At 39.4% G+C, this 12,522-nt stretch overlaps 1 protein-coding gene across 11 annotated transcripts in view; it reads left to right on the top strand.

The window, feature by feature from the left end:
• SATB1 (SATB homeobox 1) overlaps positions 1–12,522 on the top strand; it is a 93,436-nt gene that overhangs the window by 53,551 nt on the left and 27,363 nt on the right. For all 11 annotated transcript variants that reach the window (XM_084509918.1, XM_084509927.1, XM_084509926.1 and 8 more), the window contains one exon: positions 4,717–4,929. In XM_084509918.1, coding sequence (XP_084366044.1) covers positions 4,717–4,929 — 213 coding nt within the window. The remainder of the gene's footprint in view (positions 1–4,716; positions 4,930–12,522) is intronic.

Raw genomic sequence — 12,522 nt, 5'->3', positions numbered from 1 at the left:
TCTCAACTTGCTAGAGCAATTTTGGTAAATTGAGCTATACATTTCAAAAATTTCAGTAAATTAAATTTCAGTTGCCATTCAGCTGAATTAATAAATTTAATATCTTTTCCAGCTGCTGTCGGTATACTGGATGGTTCAGCTTTTTCCCAGGCACTTTGCTGGGCAGAAATGGTGTTTGCAGCAAAGCGCAGTGACCCTGCTCCAGCCTGTTCCACAGACTCCCCCAGCAGATAGGCTCAGTCTGCCCCTGCAGTGCTCCTGTTAAACCAGGAGGCTTTTCACGCTGCTTGGTTCTTCTTGAAAGAGCTGGAGAGGAGCATCAGAATTTGTTCCTCTGAACCACCTTCGGAGTCTTAGACAAATAAACAAACTCCTCGCCAATTTCTGCAGTGTTTGTAAATGCAAACATGAGTCAGGAAATTGAAAGCTTTGGTTCCCACCAGCGAGTCTGACATTTGACTTGAAGGCATAACTTAACCTGGTGCATGGCACGGTGACATCTACGTGCTGCGCAAGTGAGGAGGTGTTAGTCATGGTTGTGGTTGGAACTGTAACTCCGAATTGCCTGCCTTTGTTTGTGTACACTTTCAACCATAACATTTGCTGCTTGAGCTCAGGTTCTGCTGTACGGAGGTGACCTCTCATCTCCATCATCGTGAAAGGAGGGGGAGTGCTTTCTGCTGCTTTTGCCATGTCTGACTATTGTAATTCTTCTCTTCCCACAAGTGACAGTTTTACATCTCAAGGTTTTTGAGTACTTCTCAGTATTTCTGCCAGATACCTTTCTCTCCCCCTCCTTTCTCCTTCACCCCCATACTTGTTTAAAATATTAGCTGCCAGGATTTATCGCATTTTGTTAATGTATAATGCCTTCTCTCCTATGTGAAAACTTCTGTGTATTTAGGACTTTGCTCATACTAATTCTGGGCAACTGTTGTTTCAGAGGAGAACACTTGGATGCGATAAATGGTTCCACGTAATTTTAAAACAAAATCCAAGTTTACACCAACCACCTTCTCAGGCACTTTTTTTTTTCTTCCACTTTGTCTTTGGCACACTTTATTTTCCAGTAAAATGAAAAATGAAGATGGATTATTCAAAATTGATAACAGTAATGGACCATCATGTAATGTTTTATTGAATTTGAGTTCTGTAAATTATGTGGTAGAGAGAAATTTGCCTGCTTAAGTATAACAGAAATTGCCACTGTATTCATATAATTCTTCGTACTGTAATTTAAGAAAAAGCACACTATCCATATCACTATTGAATAAAAGGTAAAAAGGTGCTATTACACTATCATGACGGCTCTCCTCTTGCTACTAAGCGACATAGATAAATGTGTCTGCTTATAACTTCCTTGGCAGGGATCCAGGCCTGTGGGTGGAGCTTGCAAATAATCCTCCACCTGGACATGGGGCTTAAGCACCCCACGATGGAGGCAGATAGCATTCGAGGACGTTCTGCATATTTTGGGGAGGTTTGGGTAAATTGCATTTTTCTTCTGGAAGCTTTGAAGTTCTGTGAGGCTGATAAAATCTATTTGAATCAATGATTACATTCAAAGAGGAGACAAACTGGGGGCCAGACAGGCAGCGTTTTTGTTCACTTTGGCAGACACTTTCATTTATCTCCAGTTTTAAAGAATTCATAATTAGCTTTTGAAAGCACTGATAATATTTATTGAACATTTTTGTGCAATTAGTAATGAATTATACTTGTGATGATGTGTAAACTTTCTTTTTTCAATGGATCCTAGTAACATCTTAAGAAAATACATTTCCAGTGTGAAAGAATAAGAGGGAGGATGAGCAAAGGGGACTCTGTGCCTGACAGTTTCTATAATCTCTATACCAAATGGCATGGATCCTCTGTGTGACCTGAGGTATAATATCAGGAAACCACACCAAGACTTGCAGCTTTGCAAGCCAGTTCAGGCCTAGTATAATGAATGGTAAATTACTGTATGTAGGAGGCAAGACTTAAGAGCCAATGTATTCTTTCTAGGATTTTCCCATTTTACTTGTTGTCCAACAGTCTTTAGCTGAATTTTTTTGCTCAAAAAATTGAAGCAGTAGCAACAAATTAATATTTAAAGCCGGCAAACTGTATTGTAAGACTTGCCCTGTACCTGGTACTACACCTTTTTCAGCTGTTATTTGCATCCATATTCTGACCTTTTCATTCAAAGCAAGCACCTCCTCATGCCTTCTCCCCATACTCTCATCTCCCCTCTTCTCTCCACATCTGAGTCCTATGCTGTGCTCCCAGCTCATGCAAAGATTCATGCCAGTGATGGGGAAAAGACAGGGGAATTAATACCTAATGACACTTCCTGCATAAATTGTTATACTGACAGACACAGGGGAGGGTAAAAAAAAGTTTTATTTTTTTATTATTTTCTAGTATGGTCCAAAGTATTTTTCAAGGACGTTTTCTGTGGTTGACAGTGGGTTGCTGGGAAGGAGTCTTCCTTCCTGCCAGTAACCAGTCCACTTGTGTTTAGTTTTCCTTTCTTCTTTTTAATCCTGGAGCACTTGTTTTCAGCACAGGAGCAGTCAGAAATCACATGTTTACACCATAATGATACATCCTGTGCTCTGCAGGCAGCTGTGCCTTCTCTTCAGTGGCACAAAATCATTTTTAATGCTCTTTGGAGGATGGGCAGTATAACCCTACCATTAACAAGCAGTAACAGTGTGAGTACTTAAGTACAAAAGTACATTAACCTTGTAGACAAGAATTTAACTTCCATATTTGCTAATAAGTCTATTGTTGAGGCTATACAAAATTTAAAAATTTTGTCTCCACCCAAATTATACTTTTGTCTGTAACCCATTTATTTACCTTCTAAATAGTTTCTGCCTGGACACCAGAAAAGAGGAGGGATGAAGAACAGTGGTAAGAAAGTATCCACCAGATTATTATTATAATTTTTTAAAGTTTACCTCCAAATTATCTTTCAGACTCAGTGCTGGAAGGTTGGTTTGTGTTTTCCATCCCATTTCCCTCCTGTGTTTGCAGACCCATATGGAGTCATGAGGACCACGTGGTTCCAACATAGTGATTAGCACCTCTGTCCTCATTGCCCCTGGGAGGCAGAGGGGCAATGGGGCAAACAGCTCAGAGCCACGCTGGTGGGTGCTGGCCTGCCTGAGCACAGCTGCCTGGGAGCAGTGGCTTTGCAGCAGTGTCTCCATAAGGGGCTTTTGCCTGATAAAAAAGGATTTTTGGGGATAGAAGACAACTGCCATAGGTGGTTTCATAGGTGTGAGCATCAGACTCATCATCAGGAGCTGATACTTTGGCCGTAGCTTTCTGTGTGAATGGCCATCTACAGTCAGTCATCTCTCTTAGCTTTTTTATTACTCCCTCCTTACACCTCCACCCTTCACACCTCGATTACCCCCAAATAACTTAAATGTCCTTTAGGAAAAGGAACATTGGGTTGTGTTCTTTAATGTCACATCCATGTTCCCTTGTTACACTGGCATTAGAAGTCTCTCCGGCCAAGCCTCTCCTTGTCCCTGCATGGCAACAACATGTATTTTCAAAAGAAGTTTGTGTTTGCTTTTGCAGAAATTACAGTTTTCTTACTGCAAGTTTTGTAACTTCAAGACAGCAGAGCATTTTGTATGCCTGACGTATTTAAAAAGAGAATTCGGCAGGGGGGAGACTTCAAGAACCTGTTGACGTTAAACTTCTAGTTGCACTCACAGGTTCATAAATATTTCATCTTTTAGAGTAATTAGGTGTCCCAGACCGCCAGACCTGCTCCATTGCTGAGAACCGAGATGAAGTGATTACGCAGGGAACCTGGCGTGGTCTGTATGAGCCGGCAGCATGCTATCGTCTGCAGCCTGCCATTCCCAGCTCACTGCTGCCTATGCCCTCTATTCTGGCTTTCTTTCACTCCCCAATGCTCACTTTTGTGTATCATTGTTGGGCTCTGAAAGTTGTCAAAAGACAGCAACAGTAAATGGACTTAGGAAGTGGGACCTGCACAGCAGGTACTCAAATAAACAGCCCAGGCAATGGACAGGGTGAGGATTAGGATGGTCTGGTGAGGGGATGAGGGTGGTGGGAGGAGGAGAGGGGCACACTTCTAGCCTTTCAGTGGCCAACAGTCAGTTTTTGCACCTGTTGTTAAACTCTGATATAAAACTCTCTTACCTAAGTATTGACTTAGACTAAAAATATGGACCTGAGTCAGTTAAGCCTACAGGACCATTACGAGTTTATCTTCTCAGATTAGCTGTGGAATATCACTTCCTTTCAAAGAGCTGTTTAAAGTGCTAGAAATGTGGAAAGCCAATTTCTTTAGGTTTGGTATGTGCTTTGCCTGGAAAGCCTGAGAACAGCACAGCATCATGCCTCTGGACTATGTGTGTTTTACTTACTCTTAACTTCTTGTGATTGTCTGGCGACTGTGAAAGATTTCATGGCAAGTTAAGCCAGTAAAAGGAAGGAGACCTATTAGGCAGATTCAGTTTGTGTTGTATGTAAAACAGATGCTTAATAAAATTAAGAGCACAATTGAGGCTCTCTTCTCTGCTACCTAAATTGCCATTAATATATTCCTGTGTGGAGTGGATAGTACATTTGGCTGCTCTCGTTCCAAGCCCAGTGGAAGGAGGACTGATGAGCAACGGCTGTGCAAAGGATGTTTTCACCAGGCTAACTGTCCAGCATTTTTTCTCCTCCCCCTCCCTACAGGGCTTGCTCTCAGAAATCCTCCGAAAGGAAGAGGATCCCAAGACTGCCTCGCAGTCCTTGCTGGTAAACCTTCGGGCTATGCAGAACTTCTTGCAGCTGCCAGAAGCCGAACGAGATCGAATTTACCAGGACGAAAGAGAAAGGAGCTTGAACGCAGCCTCTGCCATGGGCCCTGCACCTCTCATAAGCACACCGCCTAGCCGGCCTCCACAAGTAAACTGCTCTCTCTGTCTTTTGGATTTGCTTGTTGTGCTTTCTCCATATCCTGCCGGGTGATGCCTTTCTTCAGAACAAGAAAGCTTTTGCTGTTGAATTCTTTAAACGTTCACAGAATCATTATTTTGCAGTGCATGTCACAAATTAAATTTAAGGAATGTAATGGATGATAGTAGCAGTTCATTACTAGCTATTTTCTAGTTTTAAGATAAACTCTATCCATTATGGCCCCCACAGAGTTTTTTGCTGTTTCTATTGAGACATGAGCTTTATTTGGTCCAGGAACATGCTGGTTTTCTGTTGTTGTCTTTATTTTTTCCTGTAATTCTCAGGTATTGTTTTAATGATAGAGTTTTAAATAGGGATTTTGAAGGATTTGGACCACTAAACTGAGTGGGAATGAAAAGCAGAAGTATGAGCACATCATATTGCCTTAAAAAATATCTTCCAGAAAACAAACAGGTAAAGCTAAAGGTCTCGGGGAGAGAAGACTCCCTCCTAAAATGCTGGGGGCACCTTCACCAGTTTGGGCTGGGTAAAAAACCAGCCTTGATCTAGTCACTGCTCTGAAAGACTGGGATATATTCTTTAAAACTTTAGTTCATGTTCAGATGAAACTCCTATTGATTTCCATCAAATCTGGTGGGACTATTTCTTTAATTCTCCCCAAATGAAAAAGTCTGATAAACAGGTATCCAGAAATTCAGTGGTGCAGTTCTTGTGTCCGTAAACGAAATTCTTGATGCTGGTTTTAGGGTGCATGTGAAATAAAAGAGTGAACTGTAGGAATGCATATGATTTCCGTAAAGAAGAAATGCAGCTGGGAAAGAAACACTCCAAAAAATTCCATACCTTTTCTGAAATCCTCTGCATTGCTGTGGCTCAGGGCTGTACTTTTACAAGGAAAAAACAAACTGATCTACAGATAGGTGGAAATCATGCTGTCGTAGATTCACTATGCAAAGCAAGGCTTTGGGACTCTGAAAATTTTGTGACAGTTGAATGTATAAACTCAAGGCAGTTTTTTTTAACTAAACAGGCTCAAGCAAGTGCCTAGGACTATATTCTGTACCTTTTCTGAATGCTACAAATTTCTGCAGATTATTTTTCAAATATTCCTGAAGCTAATGGATGCTAAGGACCACACAAGAGTAATGAATAATGAGAACATAGCAAAAGGGAGGACAGAAGATCTCTTCTGACCTGCTACAAGTACTTTTCACATGAAGGGGAGGAAAAAAAAAAAAAAAAAAACTCCAGAAAGAACAGACTGTACTAATGGTCTAATTTTGCTATCATTGACTGAGTTTTGTCTGTGAAATCCACTATAGATACTCTCCAAGATAAAGGAAGAGAGTCTATTTACATAGTAATGCTTTAGTGGGAAATAGTTAAGTATAGATAACTGTGTTAAGACAACATTTAAGTTTGGTTTAATATCTGAACCTGCTCCCACAGCCCAGGTAATTCAGAGCAAAGGCTAACCCTCCTTCTTAACTTATCTCTTTCTGCCAAGGTAATGTCTCACTCTGTCTCAAGTGGTCTTGGGCAATTTCACAGCTAAAGAACAAAGTTAATTACAGGACCTTCCAGAAGGATGTCGAGTCAGAGGTAGTCCTTGTATTGGTTTTAATTCACACTTTAAACTGAATAAATTTTCAGCCAGAAAGGCAGGCTTAGGGTTGGTTATAATTTTACTGGCAAAGCATACTGTAAGTCCACTTTTTTTTTTTTTTCAGTGGTGTTGGGAAGATGTATGTTGCTATTGTGTATTTGTTTACATTTACATTTTTTTTCCTGAGACTCCAGAGTATTGTTAACCTAATCACGACAGTTAAAAGTAGAAACAGCATATGGTTTTGTTTGGATCCTTTTTAAAAGGAAAACAGGTTAACAAGGAATCCTTATAGACTAATACTTGAGTTCTGTAGAACAAAACAAGTATTTTTCTAGTTATTGTTTGTCATTCAACAAAACATATAAGCACTTTATCTATTGGATGGATCGGGGATATAAATACCTCCAAGTCAGGATGCTGCAGAACTGTTTTAATTTGTTGCCAGAATTATCTGCCTATAAACACATGTAGCACTAGCCAGCTGCTAGTAGGTTCTGTAGGTTCTAAGATAAAAAATTGAAATGTCCATGGTAGTAACGCAAGTACAACACTTAATGCTAGAAATAATAATGAAATTATTCTATTAATTGCACTAGCAAATATAATTTTACAAATTGTACCAGAAACAAACAATTCTGCAAAATTATTAATGCAAGCTACTGCTCTGATTGCTGTCCCTCCACGCCCCAAGAAAAATGCCCACAGTTTATTGAATATTTGACACTAAAGAACTAAAACTACTAACAACATTATTACTAAAATTATTATAAACAGTTATTTAACATTCACTGTGTAGGAATAGAGCATAATATTTTTCTGGTTTAGCTGTGAACTTTTTGCATAACTACTGAAGGACAAAACAGACCATTTATCCTGACAACAGAATTTAGGCAAGAGCCAACATATTTAATGTTAAATCTTTAGACCAGTGTAACATTTGAAACAATTAAACTATGAAACCATGAAAAATGGGAGCTAATGTGCCACACATGAAGGTTTATTTTGCAATTGCAAGTTATCAGTTTCGGAAGGATGTGAAAATAAACATCCTGAAAAGGATCTATTTTGCATTTTTGTGTTGCCAACTGGTGGCCAGACAGTAGAGCAGACTTAACCGTTTAGCAGCTGGGCTTGTTCAGTGTGAATTTTGCATACTATTACATGCAAAAACAGAAAGCGTGACCTTGGAGGTCTGATAGGATAGTAGGAACTCACCAAGCACAAACCCCAGTGCCTGAGTTAGAAGAAACTGCATTGAATTTATCTCATTTTTACAGCATTCTTACTAGTTGCTACTTGAGCTAATGTATCTGGATTGTTTCCAATTCTTTTTTGAAATCCTTTAAGAAGCTCTTTGTCCCCTTTACTTTTCCCTTTCTCTCTGACTTAAAAGAAAAAAAAGCAAAATTTTAATTTTTTTTTTTTTTTTTTTTTTTTAGTTGAAATCATTAGCCTCTAATGCCTGAGCTTTCAGGAACATGTTTAGCCCTCTAAGCTGGTCAAGTTGTAAAAGTCTGCTGCCATCTTTCACACTGGTGGGCTAACCACAAAGAGACAGGGTACACAACAATTTTCCCTTGGATGTTGTTCACCTAGTCACCTTCTGGGGCAGAAGCCTGTCTGTCGGGCTCTTTCCTGGGGCAGTGGAATGTATAAATATTAACATCTCCATTAGGTAGATACTGCATGGAGAGCTAGTTCAACATTTCCAACCTAGAAGTGATTAATAAAACTTTTTTTTTCTTTTTTTTTTTTCTTTTACTCATTTCTTTCTCCCTCCCCAAGACATTCAGCTTGCAGATCACCCCACGGTGGTTCCTTTTCAGTGTTTCTAAGTCAAGCTCAGAGAATGGGTCAATGTCTACACACATTGCTTAGGAGTGGGAGGATGTGGGGATACATCATACTTCATAGCATACTTCAGGGGATGCTGAGTGTCAAATTGGGTTCAGGGTAGTTGGAGTTCCCCACAGAGTTGCTAGGGATGGCCTTTCCCTCTCATCATGGTAGTTCAGGGGCCATGGAGAATGAGTGCCGCCTCCTCCTCAGTACAACTTGTAAAGGATGGAGACTGGTGACCAACTTACAGATTTTCTTTTGCAATATATTCTAGTTAAAGCTTGTTAGCCATCCTGCAGTTATGAACAGTTCTGTCTCGGAACAGGTAATCTCAATTTCTGAAGAGCTGAGGAAGAAATCCTCTCCCCACCCATATTCACCACCAAAAAAAAAAAAGTGCTAACTCTACGGGCCCATCATCAGCCTGTGTAAAGACAGAGTACATGTAAAGTCAGGAGTAGAATATAATTTTAGCAAATGATTTTTTTAAGAAATATCCACAAATTTTACATGACTTATGGTTCTAGGTATTCAATGTAGAAAAAGCTTTCATTTTTATAAATATTATCCTGGCCTCCCTGTGACTACAAATAGAGTTCCTTCATGATAAGCAATTTCAGCTTGGATCCCAGAGATAGGATGTCACTTTTGAAAGACTGATCTTGAGCAGGACATGGCTTTGCTGGTGTTTGAGGACCAGTGAACTTCCACTTCAAGGAACTTCACATAATGACAGCTCCCTCAAAACTTCACAGTGGAGACCTGGACTTCAAACGCACAAACATCACAACCAGCAAAAAAAAAATTATTTTGCTACAAAAATTCAAAATTTAGGTTGGTAGCCCTTGTGCCAAGTTGCAATTTAATGAAATTCAAAGTGAACCAAACAATAAATGCAGTCTTCTCCTTCCCCCGTGAAAACCACCATGGAGGAGAGTTAATGGAAACACTGACACTTAACTATAACTGCACTTCCAGGCGCCAGTGTAATAATGGAGTAGTAAACCTTGTCCTGATAAAAGCTGTTCTGAAAGCAACAGCATTTATTGTACCTCCTCTGCTATTTGCAGAGTAGAACTGAAAAGTAGTTTGTTTTGCCTGGAATGAACTACTTTATGAATTTTAATGTACGATGTAATATTAAAAGCTAAACCAGGATTAAAGAAGATTTTTGTTCCCAAGCTAAAACAGTACTTATGAGAATGTGTTATAAAAGATTTTTTTGTTTTAGTTTTGGTGAGGAAGAAATGAACGTCCATATTTATGGAGACCTCTTCAGATTAGTTATTTCTTCTACAATAGTCTCTACTTTGTTTGGGAAAAAAAAAAAAAGAATCCAGAATTTCTTGCTACTGTAATTGGCCTTATCTGATGATAAGATATGTACCTAGGCAGGCCAGGAGGGGATAGATGTGCTATTTTTTGTCCAAGTGTTTTTAAACAACTAAATTGATTGGTGATAGGAAGATGGCCAAATGAGTTTCTGATTCTCAGTGTGCTACATTTATAAAATAATGCTCCCTTGTTCTGTAAGTAGTTGCAAAACTTGGGTACTGTCAAAAAAAAAAAAAAAAAAAAAAAAGCTTATCTATGATTTCGTTTCTAAACAGAAAATGTGGCTATATGTGTGGGTGGGGTGAGAGGTTGTGTTTAAGTGTGGATGAGATGGGACATTATGTTTTGTTTTATTTTTCTGTCCAAAATGAATACTGTTTTCACCTCCTCTCTCAAGTCCTGAAGTTGCACTGTTGAGGGCTTTTTTTGTTGTTGTTTGTTGTTTTTTTTCTTTTTTTTTTTTTTTTTTCTTGTTTTGAGGAGGAGGGTGTTTTTCAACTCAGCTTCAAACAGCCTCTAGCTTGAACTCAATTCTAAATTCAACACAGCAGGCTAGATGCTTGCTATGTATAAATTATGAAACAGTTTTATGTATGGATATTCTCCAAGAGGTTAATTAGTATTATTGCATGGAATTCATCAGACCAGAGCAGACCAATGGTCCATCTAGTCCAGCCATAGTCTATACCTGATCTTTAAAGAGAAATTGTTAAGAAGCGGGGGAAGAATTTTTATACTTGGCTAGTGATGTAAATTGGAGAGGGCTAGGATATGGCTGTGAAGTACAACTCTCGATAATCCCCAAGCCCACTATTTTATAACTTTAAGACTTTCATTCTCATGAAGATCTGTGGGCTAATAGGGCATCTTGATGAAGGTATTAGCGTTTTCTATTGTTCATTTCCTAATTCAAGATCAGCAGAAGGCAACAGGGCAGTATGAGGTTGTTTGTTTGTTTTTTAACTTCAGAAACATTAGATGCCATTGAGTTTATTGTCTTCTATAAAGATAGATGTGATTTAACAACTAGAACGAGAATTTTCAGTAATTTCTAAGTTAAATGCATATCCATACTAAATTGAACGTCGAAAAATATAGACCAAGACACGCAATTTAAATTGTCTCCAATATGGTGTGTGAATTCTGTTCTTTGATGATCTGGCTGTTCACCCCACAGCTCAGTTCAGTAGTCTATGAAGTACTGCTATGACATGAAGCTGTCTTTTGAAGCTGAGTAGCAATCAGAAAGTCAGTATGCTTGCAGAAAAGAGACATTCTGATCAGGAACACAAGAGCAAAGCATTTCCTTTCCAAAAGATGCCACGTCTCTTCTTCCCGAGAGAACCCTCCAAGATTAGATACAGGTTAGAAGTATTTCTTTTGGAAGGAGTGAAATAACTTTGCCAAAATTTAAATCTCTGGTCCAAGATGATGTGTTGACAAAGCCATCACATTTTAGTTTTCTAAGTTAGCTTAGCCTGATTTTTATATGTGCACAGTGAGGGCTCTCTCCAATAGTAAATTTAATGTCCCCATTGTTCATCAGTTATCTTATAGTGAGTCCTTTCCATTTAAAGGTTATAAAATTTCCACTGATTTTGTATTTTTCAAATTATATCACTGCATGGTGTTCAGGAGATGCACCTGCTCTTGTGGCCTCATGCTAGTCTGCTCAGTGTGAGGCATGTGTTTTCCCACCCTGCAATGTGAATAAGAGGAGGTTCGTGGTGCTGCTTCTCATGCTGTTCACTGCCTGGTGCCAGGAACGTTTCTGAGCAGCCCTTGGCCCAGGCTTGACCATCCTTTACTGTAGTATCACCCATTAAATGTCACACTGCAGAAAAGGAAACACCTCACTGTCCTGGTCACTGCTGCAAGGTACTGGTTATTTTCAGATGGAAAAAAAAGTCATGTACAGTCAGACTGTATGAACGAGTTCTGGGATTTTTTTTTTTCCATTTCCCTTTTGATTTAGGATTCCTGTTCTCAGACACTAGAAAGACTAATGCCTGTCAGTAGGAGGCAGGTGGAAGCATGTGCCTTGTCCATGCCGAGATTTTGCCATTTGCTGCAAATGATGAGGTGTTAGCACAGCGCTGGAAATGCCTGATAGACGAATAAGGCTCAGCAGAAGTGGCATGCACTCCCAGTTTCTGGGCTAGATTATTTTATTTTAAAAGTACCACAGAGGATAGTTAGGCTAAATTGAGCATGACATTTCTAGGAAAAAAATGGACCAATGATTTGCCTAAGTATGTCCCTCACCCAAACCCTTTCCTTCTCATATTGGTAGACCTGTGACATGAAAGCTCATATAAAAGTGAGATTAGAAGATGAATTGTCATGCTCTAATGATTTCCCTTTGAACTCTAAGGGACTTAAGAGCACAGGAAGATGCTGACTTGCTCTGGATTAAACTGATAGTGAAACTGGTTTTAGACACATCCTTGAGAGTAGGCTGAATCACCTTCTGGAATTGCCTGTCTCTGGCCATTAACTTAGAGGTAGCCTGAACGACTAACTTAGGCAAGACAGCTAACTTCAGAATGGCTAAACTAATTCAGCTCCCTACAACTTCAGTATGAACCAATTTGAACTGAAATCTAAAGGTTTGATTTTGTTTCATCACCTTGAGGGTTCTTGGCAGAAATACAGCCTCTGAAAGTCCTTAAATCTCAGGCAAGCACTGCAAGAGGAGATCCTAAAGGAAGATGCTGTCCTTAACTGTTGACAGTATTGTAGGGATATTCTGAGGTGTTTCTCAGTGTACTTGCTAATTTTTTATACCTTTCAACTGA

The sequence above is a fragment of the Aythya ferina genome, assembly GCF_964211825.1.
Source record: "Aythya ferina genome assembly, chromosome: 2".
In the NCBI taxonomy this organism is placed as follows: domain Eukaryota; kingdom Metazoa; phylum Chordata; class Aves; order Anseriformes; family Anatidae; genus Aythya; species Aythya ferina.
The sequence above is the reverse complement of the archived record's forward strand: the minus strand, read 5'-3'. Positions and strand labels throughout refer to the sequence as shown.